Here is a 26,651-nt window from a genome sequence, read left to right on the forward strand (position 1 = left end):
AGGAAGAGATGATGACTGAAGAGTAAGTAGCTGTCAACAGCTAAGGGTCTGCCTTTGCTTCCTTTTAGGGGACTGGCTACCCACAAGTCCAGACCCAACATACCTGGGCATGTGTCCACAGCTTCTTTGAATGCGTGTCCATAGCTCTTGGAATCGAATATTTAATTCTATCCCACATCAGTTCTATTTATACCAATTCTTCCTTCTAAGTCTTAGGAAAATTCCCTCAGACTTAATAAAGGTATCCCTCTTCTGGTGTCAGAAACTAGAGATATTAAAAGGGGGGCACGTGAAATTGGGCTATCCCCAAATTCTTGATAGCCCCTACTTACATAGGTGTAGACGAAGTTCTGCATTTAAGGGTCGCATGTAAAAATCTTTTTATTTTAATTTTAAAGATATTTTTACCTGTCCTTCTTTTCTTCCATGCCTCTGAAGACACACTGATTCATTACTGTGGAATTGTCCATAGACACAGCATGGCAGGCCGAGATCTTCTTTCTGAAAAAGCAAAACGACCAATATGTATAACCTGGGTGCGTTTATGTTATAAACACACCATGAGCTACATTAAATACACACCAGGGGAATATGTCAAAGGTTGCCCAGTGTCCAACAAAATCCATTCTCCCCTTCTTCCACAGTTATCCAAGCCTTATCAGGGACTACATTTCCCAGGCATCCTTGCAGCTAGGTGCAGTCAGGTATTGGAGTTCCCAAAGGAATGTGAGAGGAAGTGAGATGGGCCACTTCTCCATCTAGACATGCGCATACCTTGTCCACCTTTCCAACTAGTTCCCACTGGAACTCATGCAGATAATGATAATGCTCTTGGAAATAACAGAAGGCACCTGGGCCTGTGACTGCTTGGAACATGGCCACCTTCAGACCTGGAACCAACACTACCACAGAGAGAAATCTCTCCATTCTTTAAGTCATTGTTTTAATGGCTCCTGTTTTTATGGCTAGTTCACTCGCATCCCAGTTGGCATCATGATTAGATACTCTCACTGGGGCCCTTCTGACGGTCAGTTTGGTTATTTGGAGCTTGGGACATGGAGACAGGTGAGGCCAACCTATTTTTGGTCACAATTTTGGTAAAAATAACATGCAATTTCAAGTAGGAACACAATCAGTGTTTGATGGATGGAAAGGATATAATATCTTCTGGTGTGAAGACTCTCAAGAGCAGGGCACCTGGCACAGAGTTAGGAACACGGATCCACAAGTATGAGTGGCGAGTCTCCCTTCAAAGAATGACTACTTGGAATGGCAAAATGCCATACAAGCGTCCATGATACTCACATTTAAGGATTCAAGTCTATGTGCTTAGGAATGATGAAGACTAAGAGAGAGACACAGGGATAGAGACAGAGCTGGGGAGGAGCATTCTGATGGGTGCAGGATTCCGCCCACTATTCACTCCCTGAGCATTTGCACAGGGTGAGTCTGAGACATAACCCTGAGGTTCCCTCTTCAGTCTCAGGTACTGCATTCCTCACCACCAGGATGTGGTTTTAGCATTAAAAGACAGATTCTCTTTCTACAATATGGCCCCAAACACAAACCAGCGACTTCATTTGGTATCAACCACAAAACAGTCATTGGTTTCAATGCTAGAAGAACTGGTTTGACAGACCATATTGAGGAATGGTGTCTGGTCTCCAACCTGGTGCCTCCTAGGCAAAAGAAAGTTCAGGGTAATTTTGAGACCTATGATCACCCATGCTGGTGCTGTCTTTACAGCCCAGTTTCAATACATTAGCTATTTTGACTGTTGAGCATCACAGCCCTGCTTAGCCAAATCTCCTCCTCCATCTGCTCCACCATGGGTCTGGCCAGCTCCCACACCAAAACACCATTTGGATTAACTCTCAGATCCAGGTGGGCAGGACCAGATACCTGGGACCCCTGCACCACAAGGCATTGGAGAGACTCAGGGTTGAGGAGACTCCCCAGCCACAGCCTCCAAAGCTGCTCTTTTAACTTGCAAAGAGCACACCATGAGATCTTTTTAGCATCTGGATTCCTGTCTGGGGCCACAGTTCTGACTTCCTTCAGAGCTTAGCTTCATCAGCTGAGGTATGTGCATTATGGAGGGCTCAGAGTAAGGCAAGAGGGAAGATGTGGATCTGGAAGGAAGACAGATGGAAGGGTAGTGGGACTTGAGCTCAGAGTCCCAGAGGTGCCACTTTATTCCCATCATGAAGGGAGAGGAAAAAGCAAGCAGCCCACACCACGGCTGCTTCTGCAGCTGTGAAGACCTCAGCCACCAGCCTGGAAGCTAAGTTTGCTCAGCGTATCAAACTCTTCTGCAGCCCAGTAACTGCTGCAAGGGGATTTGACACCTACATCCCAAAATGATGCCAATGACAGGACTCTCCTCAAAGCCACATTTGCTGAGAAGCTGTGAGAAGTCAGAGCTTGCCCTCCATGGGCCCACCCATCGCCTAGTTCTGGGTCAAGGTTTTAGGATTTTCCTTACAGGTATTGGAGAAGGTATTCTATAGACAACCATCAATAAACCACTGCCTTTCAGCCTGTGGCTAGGGGCAGGGATTTGGGGCACCCGTCTCTGCACCCCAGCTGAGGGATGCCCAAGGGTTCAGCACTGACGTGGATTATCTCATCCAATTCTCACATCAGCCCTAGGAGGCAGATCCTGCCTCGTTTCAGGAATCAAGGAATTGGGTATAAAGAGGTTAAGGTGTATCAAAGGCCAGAGAGCAAATGGTAAAGCCGAGACTTGAACCAGGCATTTCTGGAAATCTGTTTTCCTAACCATGGTATTATAATGTGTGTGATAAAGCTCAGTAACAGTTGAATGAATACATGAACAAAGGAATGAAGGAACAAATGAATGAACAAATACTTTCAAAAACATATTCAGGGCTGTGGGGAGACAAGTGTATCTATAAAGCCCTAGAGGGGTGGACCATAAGCCTGACCTTACCCACCCTGGGTGCCAACTAAGTGGGTGATATTCTCAGACCCCTCTCAAGGCAGCCACTCAGCCCCTGAACACTGAATGTGGAACTACCAACTTCTGTAAAAGGAATTTATGTGCTTAATGCCATTATCCATAACGACCACAGCCCCGCTGGCTCAGCAGTGCCTATCTGCAGGCAGTAAACTCCAGGCTCTCACAGAGACTCCACTCGTCCACCCACAGGGAAGGCGGGATCACACCCATTTTATAGATGGCAACACCAGAGCTCCAAGAGGCTGTGATGACCTTACAGTCACAGCACGTAGGTGAGGGCAGTTTTCAAACTCTGAGGAGCTGAGGGAACAGCACAGGCTTTTTCCCCACCTCACAATACCCACCACGCATTCCCATTAATCAGAAAGTTACAAAGGTAAGTGCTGTTTCACTCTTCAGCCAGAAAGTTCTATAGTGAAGTTCATCAGTATTTCCCAACCCAGTCACTTCTAAGGAAGAGGAATTCTAAGGCTCCCCAGCTAGAAGGTCTGGCACCACCACCTCCTCATTCCTGTCCTCAGCTCGCTAGATTAGCACTGACCAGCATCTGCTGAGCACCAACCTCCTGGAAGGTGTCCACTGGACACCAAGGCCAGCTAAGCGTTCACTGAGAAATCTCTCTTCTCAGAAAGCACCGTGTTGGTGAGGATGTGAAGCAAGCAGGCCTCTCACAACCTGCTGCTGGGAGGGAACATACATTGGTCCAACCACCCTGGAAGACTGGCAGTAACTACTCAACTTTCATTTGCTCTTAGGTACACAGGTGCACCAAGAGACATTTTCTAGAATGTTCTCCGTAGCACTAGGCATAACAGCCCTTGTGTTAGTTTCTGCTGCTGTTGTAACAAATTGCCACAAATTTAGTGGCCTAAAACAGCAGAAATTTATCATTTTATAGGTCTGGAGGTCAGAAGTGGGTCTAAAATGGGTCAGCAGGGCTGCATTCCTTCGGGGGGCTCTACAGGAGAATCCATTTCCTTGCCTTTTCCAGCGTCTAGAGGTCACCAGCACTTCTTGGCTCGTGGCCCCTTCCTCCGTTTCGAAGCCAGCAATGTAAGATCTTTAAATCTCTCCCTTCTCTCATCTTTGCTTCCACCGTTACATCTCATTCTCTGAACCAGACTCTCCTACATTCCTCTCATAAGGGTCCTTGCGACTACCTTGGGCCCACCCAGATAATTCAGGATCATCTCCCCATGCCAAGATCCCGAACTTGGCCATGTAAGGTAGCACAGTCACAGGCATTACCAGTGAATCGTACCCATGACCAGGAATTAGGTCATGGATATCTTTTGGGGGGGACCATTCTTTGGCCCACCTCCAGGCCCAAACCAGAAGTGACCCAACTGTTTAACAGAATGAATGAAATAAATGGTGGTAATTCATAGCAATGAGAATGGAGGATCTAGAACTACGTGATGACTCTCACAAGACGAGGCTGAGCCAAAAACAGCAAATACAAGAGTGCTTGCTATACGCATGTAAGTCCATCTGCAGAAAAGGCAGAACCAAGTAAAACTACCCCACGCTGTTAGCTGTCAGGATGGTGGGTGTAGTAGGGGAGCAGCGGCTGGAAGAGAGCACAAGGGGGCCGCTGGGGTTCTGGCAGGGTTCTGTTTCTTAATCTGGGCGCTGTTTCCACAGGTGTGTTCAGTTTGCAGCAGTCCATCAATCTGTATAGTCATATGTGCCCTTTTCTATGGGCATTTTATGCTTCAATAAGAAGCTTTAAGAATTTTTGAACAACTATTGTGTCTTTTCAAAGGTTTCCCCATACTCCACCCAAGTTTTCATTAATCCTCTCAAAAAATAAGGTCGTTGTGTATTTGTTTCCTATAAATCAATACAGCCATGCTAAATCTCCCAACTTTGCATCCTATAATTTGAAGCCGATAGTTATGAAAGTACAATAAATGCATTTATCGCTTAAGAAGAAGAGGAGGAGGAGGAGGGAGGAGAAAGAAGAAGCCGAAGCAGCTGCTGCTTCCCTGCCTCTCTCGCCCCATTTCTACTCCAGAGGCATGTGTCATTTCGCTTCTGGATTAAACAGATCCAGCTGACCCCTCAGCATCCCACACTCTGCCAGTCACTGCCCACCAGACAGACCTGGAATGTTCCCCCTTACACCTACCACACGGTCCTTCCTCTGTCTCTCCTTCACTGCTTTCACCCACCCGACATGCCCAGGGTGAACCCCATCTCCTCCCAACAGCTTCCCCCAAACTTCTATAGGATAGGCAATACAAACCACACCATTTGGACTTAACTGCTGTCATGTATTAATTGCTAATAGTACCAAGAGCCTTAATGTAATTCCCCAAACAGACTGCAAACTCTCAAGAACAGGAATCAGCTTTTGCACATTGAATTCTCCTCCTCCCAATTCTGACTGCATATGAACTTCTAATGCAGTCAGATAACTACTACTAATAACAACAGCCTTTGCTGTGCACCTATCATGCATCAGTTCAGGGCTCCTCGTGTGTTATTTGGTTTCCTCTTCTCCCACACAATAAGTTGGGTGTTATCAGGGTCCCTCTTTGGAATAGGAGGAAACTGAGGCATAGAATGGCTAGTTAACTGGCCCAATGTCCCAAAGCTTGTCACAGGAAAGATGGGATTTGAACCCATGATTCCAGAGCCTGTGCTCTTGACCCAGACCCCACTCTACTTTTATAATGCCCACCCAAATTGGGGGGAGGCATTTCGTGGTACTTAATAAACACTTTGACATGCTTGATCTCACACACACACACACACACACACACACACAAACCCTTCACAAGTACACAAATAACAAATCAGACTCTTCATCAAATGAGATCTTTTCAGCCTCAGATCTCAAAAAAGGACACACTCTCTGGAGAGATTTGCAAAAGCTCCGCGTGTCCCTTGCTCTGCCTCACACTTGGCCTTCAGCAGGCTTTATAGGCATGTATCAGTGAGCAACTGCCAGGGTTCATCCCCCAGGTTTCTATCAGAACAGGGAGCGGGCTGGATACATAGTTTTGTGTCTGCCAATCTCAGGGCCAAACCCAAAGTCAGGGTTGAAGGCTGACTGGACAATTGGGGCTGTGACCACAAAGTCCCAAGCCATCTGCCCAGATGACCTCACCTCCACAACAGCCAAGAAACATGACCCATAGGCCTTGACTAAAAACAAGGCTACTGCCCCTGAAGGCTGCTGCGGCCACTAAACTGAACCAGAGATAACGACACTGGCACGGCTGCCATCGCGGGGACATCAGGTGGTGGCCCATGATGCAGATGGCCAGGTCAAGCCTGGGCACTCCCTCCCCTGGAGGCCTGGCTCAAGGCCAGTTACCAGTGCTCTCGCCAGCCTGGACAAGCCACGCATCTATGCCGTCTGCTCATTCTCGCCCTCCCAAGATGGGCTCGCAGCATCTACGCGGATACAGAGGGCAGTGACTGCGCCCCAGGAGCGTGCAGACTATTAAGGAGACGTTACTTTGAAATGGCTGACTCTGAGGACAGATGTGGGCTGGCCAGAGGTTAAGGAGGGCTTCAGCTACATCTGTACCACTGGTAGTTTTACAAGAACAAAAAAAAGTGTGTATGTATTTTGGGGTTACTAAAATTGTCTCAAAGCTAAAAAAAAAACAAAACACTGATCATTACAGTACAGTGTGATGAAGTGGTGATGGAGAGATGTACAGTTAAAGGGCAGTAGCACCCACATCAGCCTGAAGGGATCATGGATGGATCTCATCTCAGTGGACTGTGCACCTCCGGGTTAAATGAGATCATCTACGCCGAGTGTTTACCCAAGAAGCCACACTCAGTGGTTAGTGTTATCTATTTTTACTTGTATTTCTACTTCCCAGAGGCTAGGCACTATGGAGGTCTTGGGGGCTTGTTGGGTAAAGAATTTGGAAATGAGGTCCGCCCTCTGAGAGACATTTTGTAAACTCAATTGCTCACACCTACGAAGCTTTCCCAGAGCGTCCAGTGCCTCCCCAGTGCTCCGGCCACACGCCTTCATCACCCAGATCCCAGCTGTGGACACGTGTGGCACCCCAGCTGCCCCAGCGGTTGTGGCAGCCCAACTGTGAGCACAATGACACGTACAATACTTGCTGAACAAATGAACAAATTCAGCTAACCGCATTCTCCACTAGAATGAAAGATGACAGAAACCTGCTACAGAATCAGAACACTGCAGAAGCCATCACCACACAGCTAGAGAAATAAAATGGCCCTCGTGGGGAGCTGGTCACCCAAATTCACAGAAAAATGAGGCTCCAGGAGACAACATCCCACAATGCCCACCCAAGCCCTTCCATCGCTCTGTCAAAGGAAGGTGTATCCTGGGGACTGGTACTATATTTCTAGAGTCAATATCAAGATGTCCCATAATGAAATGGATGCAACAGGCTAACACCATTGTCATACTTGCTCAGAAAAGTGTGGTGAACCCCACTCTTGCCAGCCTTTGAGTTCGGCATTTGGTTCTCCACACGGCTTAATTATACGGAAAGGCCAAGCTGACCATGCCACAGTGGCAGGTAACAGTCCGGCTCTCACTGCATGTGTAAAAGCTGGTGGTGCAGGCAGGCCTCCATCATGGGCTCATCTGGGGAGGGTTGGAGAGGGGGTTAAGTCAGTCCTCAGAGCCTCGTCACAAGTCTCCAGTCTTCCCAGTGGAAGATCATATCCCATATTTTATAATAAGAGTTCAGCGGGCAGACCACCAGTGGTCAAGTCCTGTCCACCTTGAGGCCAAAGGGTGTTCGGATTTCAACCCGGGCATCTCCTCTTCTATATGACTCATAGACTGGGATTGTTGGGTAAGTTCTCATATACAAGATAGTTCCAATGCAACAAAAAGGTTTTTAAAAATCCTATTTTCTACAAAACCACTACCACCTGCCTGCCTCTCTCTGTGGCTCTCAATAATGTCTTCAGTGGAAACTCGGTTCATTTTTGTTGATAGGCAGAGAGCATGCTTATCCATTGACAGGGCACCCAGGGTTAGGGGGGAGTAAGACACAGTGGTCAGAGCAGCCTGGGGTTTCCCCTTTGTGTTGCCTGACATAAGATGGACATTGCCCAAGCAGAGTCCATCTGAGGGAGGGCACGCGGGCTGCCCAGAGGTCTGGGAACAATGTCATCATCGTCACCACTGTCTTCGTCCTCACCACAGGCAACAGTGATGGCAGCCTTGCTATGTGCCAGGCACCCTGCAGAGGGCTTCACATGCTTGATACTATTTGACCCTCTCAGCAATCTTATAAGGCAGGGACTCTTACCCCCTCACAGATGAGGAAACTGAGGCACAGAGGAGATCAAGTTACTTGCCCAGGCTCATAGAGCTAGAGAATGGAAGAACCAGGGCACAAGCATAAAAAAAGAAGGAAAAAAAAGCAATGATGCTTATCCCTCCTCTCTCAAATGAAGTCCAAAATGGAGATGACAAGCATGGAAAATGGCCCTAGAAAAGGCCTCATGCCAACTTTCCCAATTGGAGATAAAACCGGATTCCTTGGACGGGGAAAGTTTTTCTGACCTGATCATTCACTAACCAGGGTATCTACTAAAATGACTTCATGGAACTGACACACGTCACTCTCACTCACTCAGCTTAAGGATGGCAGTCCAATTTGCCTCCTCATCATTCAGGCCAAATGCTAAAGCACAGCACTCTACAGGTCCCTGAGGTGCTTCAAAACACCTGCAAAAAGGTGAGCTCCCTTAGAAGCCGAACTATAAATAATGTTTCATGAAACTGTATGTAGCTAGCCACTTGGAGACAATTTAAAGTTCACTGGACTCTATGGGGCCTTAGTTAAGAGAAGGATATGACCAAGACATGTAATGAACCTACTCCATAGTAGACATTAAGTCACACAAGATCCCCATGAGATGCATATTGTTACCCACATCTTACAGAGAAAGAAGCGAACTCCAGCATAAGCAGCTTAGCCAATTTCCAGCAGCCAGAAGTGAACAATGGGGACTGAACAGCTGGGTCTGTCTGAACTCTGGGTTTAGGCGTCCAAACTCAGGCTCTGGTACCTGAGTACTCAAATATACACCCCGACTCCTCCATAAAATAAAACTCTCTAGCTAAATCTTAGCTCCATCTCTGTGCTCTGATACCAAGTGTCAGCTGAGAAAGACCCTGTAAAGGGTAGGACCAATTGCAGCCTCCTGACACTGGAGGGTGAATTTTACAGTTAGTGGGAAAATCCTGCAGAGTCCAAAATTCCCCTGGAAAGCCCTTTAGGAACGTGCATTCTGGAGGAGGGCCCTTACCTCCCTTGAGGAGCCCAGTGCCGCCCTCGAAGAGGTGTGTTCAGCTGCACTCCAGGTAACGTCAGTGGTCGGGACAGAGGGAACATGCATACCTGTAACTTTCAGACTCACACACAGGACTGCCCCACACTAGTTGGAGCACATGGGATATGGAGCCAGCTGGAAGGGGGTGGGCCCAGATTCACCACCCCTGATCTCCCACTCTCTCCAGAACATACACTCACATGGAACAGCAGGATTAAACAGTTGTTTCTTTTTTCTAAGAGCGTCTAGCTTAGTTTACACAAGGTTAGTAAACACAAGAGAGACGTGATGATTCCATGATAACATAATTCACGATTTTCCGTAGCTACTAAAAACATCTATACTGTAAATTATAAAAACATTTACAATACAGACAACCACTGAAGCCTTGGGCTCTGAAGTAAGACTACTGGGACTCTAATTTGAAGCTTCAGGGGCTGGGATGCTGAGCAATCGGGAAGAGAAAAGACAGGAGGAGCAGCACTTCCAGGGAATACGAAAACACCCATTGAGGAACCATTCCAGACCCACCCAGAAGGCAAGACTGTACAGGCACAGAGCTCTCAAGAGGCAGTCAAGTGGCTGCCTCAGCCACAGTGACAAAGAAAGTGATGGGAGTGACGGTCACCCTAGATGGGCCTTTGAGCCCCCACTCCTTCTGCTAGCCCAGGCATGCAGAGGCTGTGAGCCCACCCAGCCCCCTCTCCGGGACCCCAGGCACAGAGACCTGGATCTGCTTTGCAAGAGGCCCTCCAGGATTCCAGGCCCTCCCCTCCTCTCCGAGAGGCACACACCCACAAGGCACACAGAAATGACAATGAGCAGTGAGCCACCTGGAGTCTGGCCAGCCAAGTCACATGTCCAGCACTGCCTTCCTCTACCAGCTGCTGAAGCTTCGCCCACTGTTCAGGCAGAGGAGAGTTAAGCAGGACGGCACTTCTGTCACTGTAATGGGCCCTCTATCTAACTCAGTAGACTTACCCAGGTCAAGAGCAAGACTGCACCTTCTACAAAACCCATCCAGAAACGTGCAGGGAGCAGGGAGGTAGGAGTGAAGGAGGACCATTTCATTTGGCTATAACCACCCTCTGTCCACGGAGGAGCGGATAATGGGAGGGGCGGGTGCTTTTGGAGGCAAAGTCCAGCACTTGAGCCCTGTTCTCTGCTGGGGTCAGAGCAGCTGGTCCCCATAACCTTCCTCCCGAGGGGCTAGCAGGGTGAATGAGACCACAACCCAAAGTGAATTTGGGGGCATGAGCCCCCAAGTTGATGAGTTGACGGGGCATCAACTGTGATAAGGACACTTACTCACTGGAGGCAGCAGTGGGACATTCAAGTTCAAAACAGCCGGGACATTTGAATTCCTGCTGATTGCAGGAGGGGAGCAGCTGCTGCCACTGCCCAGGAACCCCACCTGGTGACCTGGCACCAAGAAAACCAACCTCACCCAGCAAGGCGGAATGTGACAGGGCATGTGGCTGAGGATAAGGGCCTTGCATTTCCAGGACAGAGTCACAGGATGGCGGAGCCAGGAGGACCCACCATCCTCAGAGCCCAGAGATGACCTGATGGGGAGGGGCACAGAGCCATCCAAGCAGAGAGTCATGCTCAGCCCCCCCAGCTCAGACCTTCTGAATCAATTGCCAAGGCCGGGCTTGAGAATTTACGCTTTAAAGGCCCCTCCGAGGTGACTGAGGCAGCGAATCCAGCACTGGGCTGCTCGGAAACTGGACCAGTCCAGCCTGCTGGTTTATCTGTGGGAGGTCAAGGTCATAAAGTTGTTGACAGTTCATTCATTCCAGCAGCATTTACCCAGGGTCACCAATGGAACCAGCTCTGAGAGGACATAGTTCCTGCCACACAGGGAGCAGCAGGGTTCACCTGGGGAAGTCCTCAGCAGGTGTCCAGGCTCTACTACCACCAGTGACTCAGGTTCTGAGGGACTCAAAATCCAGCAGAAAAACAAAAGCAAGGCCTGACAGAAAACGAATCCAGAAACTGATAACCAGACAGGCAATTCCAAAAGAGAAGCTAGGCCTGGGGAGGCTGAGGGGTGGCTTTGCGGCACAAGGGAGGGAATATCTGCACCTACCCAGCACCCACTATGTGCCAGCCCCTTGACTACAGTTAGCACTGTTAATATTCACCATCATCCTACAAGGGAGGTATGCAAATCCCATCTTACAGATGGGAGCAGTGAGGCTCAGGGTGAATGAAATACCCTGCCCTAGGACCAACAAGTGCTGGGGGCTGGGATTTGATCTTTTCACTCTCATCCCTTCCTCTTCCTGAAACAGGACACCTCTCTCCACCCACACTGGGACTCCAGAGACCTGGGAGGTGTGCTTGACCCTTCTCCCTTCTTACTTCTTATGTGCAATCAGCAACTAAGGCCTCACCCTTCTCCCTCCACCTCCTTCTCTCCAACTCAACTGCTAACACCTCTTATCACCTTCATTATTACCTGCGGTATTTAAAATACAAGCCTAGTCGACCAGGTCACTGCCCTGGCTCAGTCCTCTGCAAGGGCTTCCCAGAGGCCTGAAGATACAAATCTTCCCCCCCAAATTTGCCTTGGGAACTTCCCACGATGTCTCCTCTGTTCCTTCTCAGCTCAGAGGCCTTTAGTAACCTGACAGGACTACCAGAGCTCTGTTGGTCCCAGTTGCCCCCAAAGGCAAGGCCACAGAGCAGGGGCAGCTTGTCCTGCCCATGGGCTGAGCCCCGGGGCACACAGCAAGGGGTGGGAGGTTGGCCACTGACTGACCATGGTACTTTGCAACTGGTCTGAGACTCAAGTATGGTGGCAGCAGAAAAGCCAGCGAGTCAGAGATTGGGAAGACAGGCCAGGCCCAACTGGGAAGGGAAGGTTGTGAACACCACAGAAAGGAGCTAGGACATGAGCCTGTGGGCCATGGCAGCCGTGGGCAGCCAGGGAGGCTCTCAGAAGCAGGGGAGTAATATGACCAAATTCACTTTCACACACTACAAGTGGAATTGTCATTTTCTCTCATCTCTTTGAAAGACAATCTGCCAATAGCCACCAAAATTTTAAATCTGCATGCCGGGTGAGCCAGGAATGCCAAGTCTATCAGATACGTCTTGCAGCATCATTTTCTATTACCCAATAAAGAGAAAAGGGCCTCACTGGCCAGCTGGAGAATAAACCACAGCAGCCAGGTCCACAAGCCCCTTTCGTAACCCTTGGAGCTGGGCATGTCTCAGAATTCATGTTTGCATTTCAGAAAGGTAATTATGGGGTATGTACAGTATGTTATGTAAAACCCCAGCAGGGTCAGGCCAGCATCCAGTCAAATACATAAATATTTCTGCAGCTGAGCCTGTGACTACTTCTGCTACATATTATAAATAGCCTCCTGTTAAGTCAGGTTAGGTTTAGTCATCAAATAAGTTTGCACCAAACTTTTTTTAAAATGCCTTTTCTTGATTCTGCAACTCTGGATAAGGGATCGAGGGCCTGTGGTAGGGTGACAGAATAATAAAAATAATAAAGCCAATGAGCATTCGCTGAGCCCTGACATGTGCTTTCCCACTGGGCTCTGATGCTCGGCTGAACGCTCTTCACCATTCCCACCGTCCCCACCACAGCCAACATCTACTGAGCGCTGACTGTGTACCAGGCACTCTTCTAAGTGCTTTATGTTAATTACCTCACTACATCCACATGGCAACACAAAGGGTGGTACTGTTACTTTTCTCATGTTATCCGGATTTATCCTTAATTTATCCTCCATCATCTAGTGAAGAAACTGAAGCACGGAGGGGTAGAGAGACTCGCCCAAGTTCACCAGCCACTGTGTTGTCCTTGTTCTCGTGTTTCTCAAACTCATTCTGTGGTCCCTGTGCACGAGCCGCCACCTGTCTCTGGTACAATGTCACACCTGCGAACTCAGGCATTTTGGCCTACATGCTTAACCCCTACACTTTTCTTCTTTTCCCTTGGTAAAGTAGCTTAAAACGGTTACAGAACACGACAGGCCACAAAGACATAAATAAAATCCAAACCATGCTGGCACTCAGATCCATAAGCAGGATGCTTATACCACCCCAAGCAGCCAGCCAGTAGGCCTGGAAATAAAGCATGTCCTTCTCCGTCGCAAAGACGCCGGCAAGAGCACCCAAGCACAGAGAGAGACCATCTGTAGCACAGACCATGCCCCAGGGCACCACGGTCTATTCAGCTTGGAGATCTGTCCCAGCAGACGGTCAGGCAGGCTGCCGCCGGCCTTCTACAGAACAGGCTTTAATTTGCTGAGGACCAGCCCAGGGTGTGGGTGCTGAGTGATGTGCCTGGGCAGACCGAGGCAGGTTCCACCTCCTCACTGGATCCCCGCCAACCACCATCGTTTAATCCTCAGCTACACGTAAAGCTAGCCAACAGGCAGGTTCTGTCCCCTTCCAGGGTGGAACATTACAGGGAGTCCAAGGAGAGCATACTCTGCAAGCACCAGCTAGATGCGCCTTTCCTTTAAACAGCGCAGAATTAGGGAAGGCCACCCTCCCTCCCAAGTACTGATCCTTGCTGTAAGGGAAGGATCTTGCCAAGGATGAATGGCAGCTATTGCTCTACTCATACACTGTAGGATGTGAAGGCACAATGGGTAAGGATGAGGAGGAACCCACAGGAGCAGTAGCCCCTGCCAGCACCTGGAGCTGGGAGGAGCTCCCTGCAGGGAAAAGTCAGGCCTCTCCTGGGCTCCAGTCTCACTTCCCTCCAGCCTGCCCTGCTCTCTGACATTGTTTCATCTCCCCATCCTTCCTCCAAGGACTCTAGCAAAAGGCTACCAACCATTTTCTACCAATGTATATACATCAATAAAATAGTTTGGAACATACATAAAGTACACAAATCTTAAGTGTACAACTCAATAATGGTTTTAGATATTTATACTCACATGTAACCACCAACCAAATCAAAATATAAAACATTTCCAGTCCCTTTGAAAGTTTCCTCATGCCCCTCCCAGTTAATGCCCTATCCAAAAGCTCTTTTTCATTGATGAGTGTATTCCATGCTGTGGATATACCACAATTTGCTAATCTATATGCCTGTTGATGGGCATTTGGATTCTTTCCATTTTTTGGTAATTATGAATAAAGCTACTATGATTATTCATGTACAAGTCCTTGGGTGCTCATATGCACTCATTTCTCTTGGGTATATACCTAATAGTGGAATGACTGCAACGTAGGCAGTCATGTGCTTCATTTTGGTAGACACTGCCAAAATGTTCCTCCAAAGTGGCTGTACCACTTCATACCCCGCTAGCAGCATATGAGCGTTCCAGTTGATCCTTATCTTCAGTCTTTTTCATTTTAGCCATTCTAGGTGGCTACAGAGTGATATTTCATTGTGGTTAAAATTTGCATTTCTCTAATGACTACAGAGGTTAAGTACCTTTCCAGATGCTAACTGGTCATCCAGAATCCTCTTTGGTGACCTAGTGTTCAAGTCTTGTGTCTTTTTTAAACTGGGTTGTCTCTTATTGGTTTATAGAAGTTCTTTATACATTCTGGATATGAATTCTTTGTTGGACATATGTATTTCAAATATCTTTCCCCAGACTGCAGCTTGCATTTTCACTCTCTTAACGGTATCTTTCGATAAAGAGTTAATTTTAACCAAGTCCAATTTATAAACTTTTTCCTTTGTGGTAATGCTATTTATGTCTTATTTAAAAAATCTGTGCCTCACCTAATTTCATGCATATATTTTTCTCTATTATCTTCTAAAAGTTCCATTGATTTACCTTCCACATTTAGGTCAACTCATCTTGAGGGTTTCTTTTGTGTGTGTGTATGGTACGAGGTAAGGGTGGATTAGGTGTGCTTTTGGGGTAACATTCTATGATCTGTGACCACAAACCATATACACAAGAAGGATCAATCATCAATTTTTGTCATTCCCAGAGGAAGGGGCAGCTTCCTAGACACCCCAATCCTTTACCTGGAGCCTGCAGAAGCGTCTAATTCCACATCGCCTCCTGCAGCCCAACAGAATTCAGAGGTAAATGTCCCTATTGCTTGAGAGAATTACTGGACATAAACCATATACAAAGCACTCTCATCTCATATGAAGCTTCCACAACTTCCCAGAAGTCCATTTTGACAATTGCACGTGTGTCAAAATCCTTTTAAAATGCAAAATGACTAAGTAGGAATATGTATAGGGACAATGTAAGATAGCACTATCTGCATCTACAGGCTGGACATTAGGGAGGCCACGAGATAGAATCAGACATGTCACATGCTCACAGCTAGGGAAGAGGTCCATTTTTAAATGGGGGAAGAGAAAGTAAACAGAAGGAAGCACTCAGGAGGCCTCCCTTATAACATTTGAGCCAAAACTTACACATGGAAAGGAGCTGGCCCTGAGGAGAGAAGGGCAAAAGCATTCGGGATGGGAGAAACAGCATACTCAAAAGCTGAGAAATGCGAGGGATTGGAATCTTGCTGGAACATTCATGAGACCGGAAAGCATGACAAGGACTGGAAGGGCATGTAGGTGAAGGTAAGAAGCTTAGGTTTTTCTCGAAGCGGAAAGAATCAGAAGGCATGGGGGGATGATGCTAGATCTTATGTACCACAAAAGCCCTCTACGAGGCTGTAGAGCAGTCAGTCAACTGGTATACCTTGAAATGCTTCTATTACACTATGGTTCAGGCAGGCAAAGAAAAAACATAAAGGCCCCTCTGGGGTCTTCACACCATGCGCATATGTGTGAGCACGCGCATGCACACACACACACACACACACACACACACACACACATGCACACACGCCCCCTTGGTGTTACCTCAAGCCGAGAACTCTTACTTAGTTCCTCCTCCGATCCTGGCTGGAATGGGGTCTACACTGCCGAATTTTGCATCTCTGCCCGTGACTTCTCGGCACTGTCCTAGCTGTAATTTTGCTTGCATTCATGTGACTATTTGATTAACATCTGTTTCCTGAGTGAGTCTGTCTGATGACTCCAGAAAGGCAGAGTCTGAGCCTGTCTTAGCCACCAATGCCTCCCCAGCTCCTAGCGTATGGCCTGGCCTAAGGTAAGTGCTTCATATTCTATATTTTAACTTTTTTGAAAGTAAAACTTCAAATACACACAAAAATTGAAAGAATATGCCCATCACACAACTTTAACAGTCAATTCACTTCTAATTTCTTCTATACCCCTCCCAGTGAAGTAAGCCCCAGCCATTATACCACTCAATACATTCTTGTTGAAAGGATGAATGAATGAGTGACTCTTACTATAATGGACAAAAAGTAGGTGTTTAATTTTTGCTCTCACCGGCTTTGCTGTTGATATCAGACAGATGGGTGAAAGTTAAGAAGAGGCCACCTAAATGAGTCAGTTTTGCCACCAAGTTAGCAACTCTGATAAAATTTCAGGAGACAAGGTTTAAACTATTGATTAAAATGAATTTCCTTTTCTCCATATTTAATGGACTTGAACTTTTCAGGCCTGTCCTTATCATTGCTACATTCACCAAGAACTGACTATAAAACGAGGAAAGGTTACATATATTTCCTACAATCTCTTTCAAATAAAAATCTTGAAAGAGCAAGTTTCTTCCCACAAAACAAGACACTTTGCCTTTTACACACAGAAAAACAAAGAAAGCCTTGGAAATGAATATTACAGTTTGCTCCCTCAAGGGGCAATCTACATTACACCTATTTTATCTATTGAAACATTTATGGTAACTTGTTCCAAATGAGCCTGATCTTTTTGAAACGTCATTACAGTTTTACAAATATTAGACAGAACTGTCATGATTATGTATTCCTAAGGTCCACTGCAGTGAGTGACATTCAGTACTCAATGGGTTTGTTTAATGTCATCCACTCTTTAAGACCTGAAACACTAAAAGGCAATCATATTTAATGTCTTCTTTGTTTTAAAATATATTTATTATCTGTATTTTCTAACTTTTTTCATAAACACAAGAAAAAGTTACTAAAACTCTCTTTAAACCTATGATGCAGAGATAAGTCACCTTTTTGGAGTCTATCCTTTGTGTTGTGTTGTGTGTGTGTGTGTGCATGGCGACAGGTCCAGGCTCCTGAATCACTGACAGGTTCAAATCCAGCTCTCTTATTTGCCATCTGTGTAGTCATAGGCAGGTTGCTTCACCCCTAGAAGCCCGTTTCCTCTTCCATAAAGTGCGACTGATGAGACCAGCTGATAGAGTGAGAGTGAGGCTTAAAGGAGCAGAAGTGTGCAGAGCCCTGAGCCCAGGGCCTGTACACAGCAAGTGCTCCATCAAGGTAGCTGCTATTTATGTTTCCAAAAAATAGCTGCTAAAGAACTTTGGACAACTCCTAGGTTCTGTTGGGGAACCTTCCCAGTGGCCTGCCCTCAACCCCACAGGGAGAAGCTGAATCAAGGAATTGAGGGGGCGTGAGGGGATGTGCCTGAAGGAAGCTCACAGCAGCAGTGGCCTCTGAGTCATAGCCCGGCTCCTCCCTGCACAGCCTCTATCCACTGGGGGTTGAGCTGTGACTCACATGGGCTCCAGTCCTGGGCTGCGCTAATCTGACCTGGGGATCTGACTGACCTGCCCACTGTCACTAAGAACATGCTGCTGGCACTCTCCTTCTCTGTCATCTTTCACCCTCCTGGCCTGGTGGCCTGACAGATCCCAGACTGCAGTATCAGATCTTAGCAGGACCCACTGGGCTCCTGTGGGTAGTTTACCCCACCACCACATCTTTTTTGTTTGTGCCTGTTTATTTATTGTTCCATTTTGATTTAGCTTCAACCTGTCAAGTCCACGAGACTCGCAGTAGTATTCATATACTCTAATATATATGTCTTTATATATTTTTTTAATTGTAGTAAAATATACATAACATGCAATTTACCATTTTAACCATTTTTAAGTGTACAATTCAGTGGCATTAAGTGCATTCACAATGTTGTACAACCATCACCATTATCCATCATAAAAACTTGTTCATCATCTCAAACAGAAGCTCTGTTGTGCACATTAAACACTAACTCCCCATTCTCCCCTCCCCCCAGCCCCTGGTAACCTCTATTCTACTTTCTATGTCTATGTATTTGCTATTCTAGGTACCTCATATAAGCAGAATTATATTTGTCCTTTTGCATCCGGCTTACTTCACTTAGCATAATGTTTTCAAGGCTCACCCATGTTACAGATTTTCCCTCTTTTCTACTGCTGAGTAATATTCCATTGTCTATATATATCATATTTTGTCTATCCATTCGTTTGCTAGTGATCTATTGTAAATAATACTGCTATGAATGTGGCTGTGCAAATATCTGTTTGCGTTCCTGCTTTCAATTCTTTCAGGCATATACCCAGGAGTGGAACTAATGGATCATATGGTAGTTCTGTGTTTAACTCCTCTTACACTTTTAAGAGTCTGTGGCATCAAACACAGCAGCTGCCACAGCTAATGGCCCGTGAGCTCCCTCACTCTGTGTCACACACCACTCTAAGGACTTTTTGTACATTAACTCACTTCCTCCTCAAAACAGGTCCATGAGGTGGGGTGTGATTATTCCATCCCCATTTTACAGAAAAAGAAACTGAGGTTACCCTGTCAGGTGTCAGTGCCAGCACCTAAATCCAGGCACATGATGCTTTTACATTTTCTCCAGTTCCGACAAGAAACCAAGTTGCGGGGCCAACCGAGTCGTGCGTTGGTTAAGAGCTGGCTTGGAACGCCAGCTCTGAGCATCAGGGCCCTGGTTCGGATCCCACATATGAGGGCCAGTGACACTACCCTCTACAGCTAAGATGGTGAACAGCAGCTCGACCTGGAGCTGGGCTGCTGTGAGTCGCCAGCAACAGTGTAGGCTGCAGCCCCTGCTGCAGTGGGCTGCCATAAGCTATCATGTGTGGCTAGCAGCCAGCGTGAGCAGCTGGCAGCCGGTGTGAGCTACCAAGAGCCGCTGTGAGCGGCCGTCTAGAGGCCGGCGACCTATATGCCTCACCCAGGAAGGGCGCAATGATAATACCAACATGGGCCAGTGAAGTGAAGTCCTCCACAACTAGACTGAAGAACAAAACGACAACAACTTGTCTGTTCCCCTCCCCCAATTCCCCAATTAAAAAAATCTTTAAAAACAAAAAAGAAATCAAGTTGCTATGCCTACATGCATTTTCCGCCCTGAACAATGCGTTACTTAGGTATTTAACATCTTTCTTTGCTCTGGGACAAAGGAACAACTTGAAGGAAAAAAATGGAATGAGGAAGATGATCCACTGGGTTGGATTAGTCTAGATCTAGACCAGGGGTCGGCAAACTTTTGAGATGGAAGAGCCAATCCTGTCCCTCACAACAATTTAAAAATTATTCAAGAGCCATAAAAAAAATGAAATCACCATTATGTGAATAATATCCTTTAAAAATATTATAAATGAAACGATGATAGTTTTATTTCCATTTTCAATTTTACTTCAGAGCCACATGTACATACCCAAAGAGCCGCATGTGCTCATGAGCCGCAGTTTGCTGACCCCTGGTCTAGACTCATTCCTTACAGTGAGAGCTCCAACTCCACCTAGATCAGTGAAACGGGGGATTTGTTGGAAGGATATTGGAGTAGCTCAAACAGTCAAGTGACTGGACCCAAAGATGATGTGCCCAACCCTCTCCTCATGCTGTTGCCACTTCACACTCTCTGTGCCCAGGTGGCTCTGAGCATCTTCTCTGCTGCTTCTGAGTGAGTTAGGATGACTCTGGGGAAGGCATGGCGTGGCCTGGTTGTGCCTATCTGTGGCCCTGGACCAGTCACCACACTCGGGAAGGTAGCGAACCATGATGGGCCCAGCCCTGACCGTGGCCCCCACTGGGGCTCAGGAGAATGGGGACTCCTTCCAAAGGACAGGGAGGGAGCCTGGGCCAATGCCCAGCACTGACACTCACTGTGGTGTAATCTACAACAGCAACACATTGGAAGCCACCCAACGTGGTGACCAAAACAACAACTTGCTGCATCCACTCAGTGAAACATTATACAGCTGTTTAACAATAATCAGGAAGATTATGTAGCAACTTAAAAATTTAAAAAGGCCTATACAGAAATGTGTGGTGGGAAAAGACAAAGGACACACACACACTTACATGTAACAATTCACAGGTAAGAAAAACACAGGCAATAATTGTATCATAATGGAAGAATTATAAATGGCTTTTTATCTCTATTTTCTAAACTTTCATATATTGGTTCAACAAATATTTATCGAGTGTCTAATTGGTGCCAGGTGAGGTTCTGGGGATATGGCAGAGAACAAAAGAAAAATCCTTGCCCTTGAGGAATTTACATTCGAATGGGGGAGGCAGACAACAAATAAGATGAATAAGGAAAATAAACCATGTATTGGATAGTGATAGAAACAAGGAGAAAACGTATATCAAGGAAGGCAGAGAGGAGTGTTCAGAGTCGTGGCGACAGTTTAGATATGATGACCAAGGAAAGTTATATCTGAGTAACAGCTAAAGAGAGTGAGGGACCAAGTTACACCAACGTGGGAAGAAGACCTTCCAGTCAGGGCGACAGTGAGTCCAAGGTCCTGAGGTGTCCGACTGGAGGACAGCACTGAGGCTGATGTGGCTGGAATGGGATAATGGAGGGAACAGCAAACTCAGGGACAAGTCAGAGAGGAAACGTGCCAGATCATAGGGGCTTGTACGCCACAAGGACTTTAGCTTTTGCTGCAAAATGAGAACCCTTCAAGGATTTTGAACAGAGGAGTATAAAATAATCTGCCCACCCCTTTAGAAGGATCCCTCTGGCTCTGAATTAAGAATAAGTTGGAACGAGGTCAGGACAGAGGCTGGGAGACCAGCAAAGGGACTGCCATAATCATTCAGGTGACGGGAGAGCAGCTGGGACAAGGGTGGTAGCAGTGAGGGCAGTGAGTGGTGCCACATCCTAGGTATATTTTGAAAGTATATAGAGTGGGAGCTTCTGATAAGTGTTGGGCGAGACATACAAGAGTCAAAGATGAGACTCCAAGTTTTGGGTCTGAGCATCAGAAGGATGGAGTTGTCAATAACTGAGATGTAGGCAGAGGACCAGGAGAGGGAGGTGCCTGGAAGCCAGGTGAAGAAAGGGCTTCAAGGAAGAGAAAGTGACCAACTACATCAAACACTGCTGGTAGCTAGGCAAGATGGTGCCAGAGAATGGGCCACTGGGATAGACAACATGGCAGTCACTGCGAGTTGGGTCAAGAGATATTCGTGAGGGGACCCCAAGCCTGCTTGGAATGAAGGGGTCAAGAGAGAATGGGAGAACAGCATTATTTATAACAGCCAAAAAGGGGAAGCAGCCCAAGCGTGCCTCAATAGATGAAGGAACAAAATGTGGTATCTATTGGGTTGTCGGAAAAGTCATGGCGTATTTTGTCTATATTTTTCTAAGGTCATTTATTTATATAAAGAACAAAGATAAATCAATGATTTTTGCCCATTTTGTTCAATAACCATTTGCCAACTTTCGGTGAGCTTCATAATTCCTCATTCATAGAAGGACCTGTCTTTATTTGCAAAAAACTGAACAAGGTGCTGATTTACAGCCTCATGTGAATTGAACGTTATACCATGCAAGGAGTTCTGAAGACAGCGAGACATGTGGAAGTCTGACGGCGCAAGGTCAAGCGAGTATGGTGGGTATGGCAACACATCCCATCCCAGCTTCAATAATTTTTGATGGGTGATCAAACTTGTGTGTGGTCTTGCGTTGTCGCAATGGAACACAACTCCTTTACAATTAACAAGCTCTGGATGTTTCTGGATGATGGATTCATTCAAACTGTCCAGTTGCAGACAGAACACATTTGAATTGTTTGGTTCCTTGGTAGGAGCTCGAAAAACATGACACTTTTAAAATCCCACCACACTGAGAGCATAACCTTCCTCTGATGAATGTCTGCTTTGGATGTCGTTTGAGGCAAATCATCATGTTGGGACCAAGACCATTTGCACACCACATTGTTTCAAACAATCCACTTCTCACCACCAGTTATCAGTTACTTCAAAAAAGGATCATTTTCCTCATGTTTAATGAGCATACTGCAAATGTTTATACACGTGGTCAAATGAACTTCTTTGAGTTCATGCAGAACCCAAATATTGAGCTTGTTTACATAGCCCAGCTTCTTCAGGTGGTCATGAACGCCTGAATGATGGATGTTCAATGTTCCTGCAATCTCTTGTCATGTAACGTGGGTTTGACTCGATCATTGCCTTTATTTTGTCATCATCAACCTTGGTGGGCCTGCCTGACCAAGGCACATCATTGAGATCAAAATCACCAGCATGGAATTTCGTGAACCATCGTTGGCACTGACGTTCTTGTAGAGCATTATCACCGTAAACTTTATGCAACTTTTCACAAGCTTGACACACGTCCTTCCCTTTATGAAAAACAGTAAAATATGGCAAAAATGCACAGTTTGGTCTTCCATCTTCAACTTGTAGTAAAATCTCCAAAACTCAACAAAGTTGCTCAATTTTGTTTTAGAATGAAGCTAGAACTGTCAGCTGTCAAATGACATAGCAATAACATAGATGCGAATGACTCTAGTACTTCCAAAAATGAACTAGTGCCACCTGTTGCAAACATGTATCATGACTTTTCCGACAACCCAATACATGCAGTGGAATAATAGTATTCAGCCTTAAAAAGGAATTTCTGACACATGTGACAAGATGAACCTTAAAGACACTATGCTAAGTGAAATAAGCTAGTCTCACACAAAAAAAGACAAATAGTGCCTCAGTTTGTATTGATTCCACCTTATTTGGTATCTAAAGCAGTTAAATTCATTGAGAAACTGAAAGTAGAATGGTGGTTACCAGGGGCTGGGGAGAGGAAGAAATGGGAAATTGTTGTTTAGTGGGTAGAGTTTCAGTTTTGCAAGATGAAAAAGTTCTGTAGATTGTTGCACAAAAGTGGGAATCTACTTAATATTACTGAACCAGACACTTAAAATGGTTATGATAGCAAGTTTTATGCTATGTGCATTTTGTCACAATATTTTTTTAAGTGAGAGAGAATGGGAGGCAAAGAATTGGAGTCAGCAAGTGCAGACAATTCTTTCAAGAAATTTGACTCTAAGTTGAAGAGAAATGGGGGCATAACTGGAGGGAGAAATGGGGTGAAAGGGGGATTTTGGTTGTGCGGTTTTCTTTCTTAAGTTGGGAGAAATAACAGCATATTTGTCTGTTGATGGGACTGATACAGTAGACAGTGTTTTTGAATGTTCAAACTACTTTCAAAATAAAAGCTGTATTTTGGGGTGATGAAAATGTTCTGGAATTAGATAGTTGTAATGGCTGCTCAACTTTGTGAATATACTAAAAACTACTAAATCATATAATCTAAAAGGGTTGGTTTTATGATATGTGAATTATATCACTATAAAAATAAGATACCATTAAAACTATAGTAAATGTAATGTCGTCTGGATATCATGCTCTCACATACAGCCTGAGTTACCAGACAACCCCAGATCCAACAGTTACTGTGGCCAGTGACCTACAGGTCACCCCAACTATGTGGTAGCTTGTGGCTTCCAAGTTTAGGCTGAGACACAAATGTTGCATGAGTCCCCTGCAAATAAATCCAATGAGCAAGCACTCACTAGCTGCAGATAATGGCTCTATTTACTTGGGGGCCATGAGCTCAGGTTTCTGATCTAAAAAGTGAAATGTGGGCCGGCCAAGTGGCCCATTGGTTAAGAGTTGGTGTGGGAGCGCGAGCTCTGAGAATCAGGGCCGCCGGTTCAGATCCCATGTGGGCCAGTGATGCTGTGCCCTCTACAGCTAAGATGATGAACAACAGCTCGACCTGGAGCTGGGCTGCCATGAGTCGCCGGTGACAGTGTAGGCTGCAGTGGAGCTGCAGTGGGCTGCCTTAAGCTACCGTGAGTGGCCGGCAGCCAGAGTAAGTGGCGGGCAGCCCATGAGAGCTGCCGTGAGCTGCCATGAGCGGCTGCCCAATGGCCAGCTACCGATCTGCCTCACCTGGGAAGAGCACAATGATCACAATACCAACATGGGCCAGTGAAGCAACATCCTCCACAACTAGACTGAAGAACAAAAGGACAGCAACTTGTCTGTTCCCCTTCCCCGATTCCCCAACGCAGTTCCCTCCCCAAATGCCCCAATTAAAATAATAATAATAAAAATAAAAATAAAAAGTGAAATATAAGAAAAATCCATTCAACTCAAAGCAAGAAAATCGGTGCCGCTCCCCCCCGACACACATCTACCAGCCCTTGTTGCCCCCTTGTAATTCCATGGGAACAAGGGATGAGCTTACTTTGCAATCCTTCAAGGAAGGGGCAGCTCTTTCTGAAATGCCCTTCTACTTATAACAATATCACACTCCTGCTTCCCACTGCCTTTTGCCTGCCTTCTGAACAATATCAAACAGTATCTTACTCCCATGATGCTTAATTTTATGTGTCAACTTAGCTAGACTATAGTGCCCAGATATTTGGTCAAACATTATTCTAGATGTTTCTATGAAGGTGCAGGTATTGGGGTTTTTTAAAGATGAAATTAACATTTAAATCAGTAGACTTTGAGTAAAACAGAGTGCTCTTCATAATGTGGGTGGGACTTGTCCCATCAGTCGAAGGCCTTAGTAGAACAAAGGCTGACCTCCCCTAGCAAGAAGGATTCTGCCAGCAGACTGCCTTTGCATTCAAACTGCAACTCTTCCCCGAGCCTCCAGATTGCCACTACCCTGCAGACTTTGAATGCCCCTGCCACCCAGCCTCTACTTGGAACGCCCCTGCCACCCAGCCTCCACAATCATGTAGAAGAATAACCAATTCCTTAAAATTCCAAGGAAGAATAACATCTGTCTACATATTGATCAAAGCCATCAGAATGGATACATTTGTTTTTATATGCAACTCTAGGTCAAACAGTGGTATTAATTTCATATTCATTTTGTGGCTAGTTTTTCAATACATAACAACTCATTAGGATACTAAAGTGTATCCTATTTCTTAATTGCTACAGAAGATAGGTACGTGGCCTGGATTCACACCATGCTCAGCCTTTGTGGGTTCAATTCCAGTTCCACTACTCACAGTGTGACCCTGGGCAAGTTATCTTTCTGTGCCTCAGCTCCCCCATCCATAAAATGGGGATAATAACATCATTCCATGAGGCTGTTGTGAGAATTAAATATAATAGTAAATGTAGAACAAATAGTGTAGCACAGTGTTTTTCAAACAGCAGGTTTTGACCCATTAGTGAAATAAATTTAGTGGGTCTCACGACCATCATTTTTTAAAAAAAGCATAAATTCACTAATGTAGAAAAGAACATTCAGAGGACACTAGACATACATAGGCTAAGTATTGTTTCAACAAACTTTTGTTTCAGATCTGTGCACGCACACATTATAGTCTAGATTTATTTCTTACAATGAGTCACAGTAAAAAAAAAAATGTGTGAAATGCCAGACCCCACCATAAAAATAAGTGCTCAATAAAATTTGGTAGCATCATCATTGTTATCTCACTCTAAAAGATAATATAACTTTATTAGTATAATGAAGCAGAGCTGCCAACATTGGTATCAATTCTGCCACTCGTTCACTGCAATGCTGTTTAACAGTCACTCTACTTCACTAAATTAACTTGCCAACTCTCCTTCAAAGGATTCGGGCAGTCATAAATATTTTCTGACTCACAATGCTGGCGGAGGATTAGTGAGGCCCTAGAATGCATGAAATGTAAGTGATTTGTTAAGAAAAACACTTGGGTTTGCAAGACCGCACAGGGCTTTGGTGCAATTAAAGCCATGCTGGAGAGAAACAGTACCCCCACCCCTCTGGGAGATGTGTCATAGACAGAGGTTACACAAGGTCAGCTAAGCTGCACCTTCTGAGACTGGAAACTCAGTTCTGTGACATGCTTCCTTGTTTGGGGGTTGGATTATATCATTGTTTTTCCCCTAACTTTCCATGTGTATGCGCATGTGCACACACCCTCCACTAAAGAATGGAATATAAAATCCCTACAAATTGCCTTCTCTAACAGCTTAGGTAACAGGAACCTGCTAAACCAAAGGAGCTTCAATTTTGGAGAGCTCAAAATCATTTCTATTGCATATAACTTTTTCCCCTCCAGAAACAAACTAAAAACTCAGCCCAAATTAATGCTTTTTTAATTGCTTTTTTGAAACAACAGTAATAAACTCCATCTCACACCCACACATTAGCACTGTTTTGTTTAAAATGGAGCTACTGGGCCGGCCGAGTGGCGCGATGGTTAAGAACTCGCTTGGGATGCCAGAGGGCCCCGGTTCAGATCCCACATATGAGGGCCAGTGACACTGCCCT

General features: G+C 45.8%; 1 protein-coding gene across 7 annotated transcripts in view; it reads right to left on the minus strand.

The window, feature by feature from the left end:
- ARHGEF3 (Rho guanine nucleotide exchange factor 3) overlaps nucleotides 1-26,651 on the minus strand; it is a 306,647-nt gene that overhangs the window by 267,875 nt on the left and 12,121 nt on the right. For all 7 annotated transcript variants that reach the window (XM_019654352.1, XM_019654346.1, XM_019654345.1 and 4 more), the window contains exon 2: nucleotides 409-501. In XM_019654352.1, the coding sequence (XP_019509897.1) occupies nucleotides 409-470 (62 nt within the window). In that variant the 5' untranslated portion in view covers nucleotides 471-501. The remainder of the gene's footprint in view (nucleotides 1-408; nucleotides 502-26,651) is intronic.

Source organism: Hipposideros armiger, unplaced genomic scaffold (genome assembly GCF_001890085.2).
Source record: "Hipposideros armiger isolate ML-2016 unplaced genomic scaffold, ASM189008v1 scaffold_220, whole genome shotgun sequence".
In the NCBI taxonomy this organism is placed as follows: Eukaryota; Metazoa; Chordata; class Mammalia; order Chiroptera; family Hipposideridae; genus Hipposideros; species Hipposideros armiger.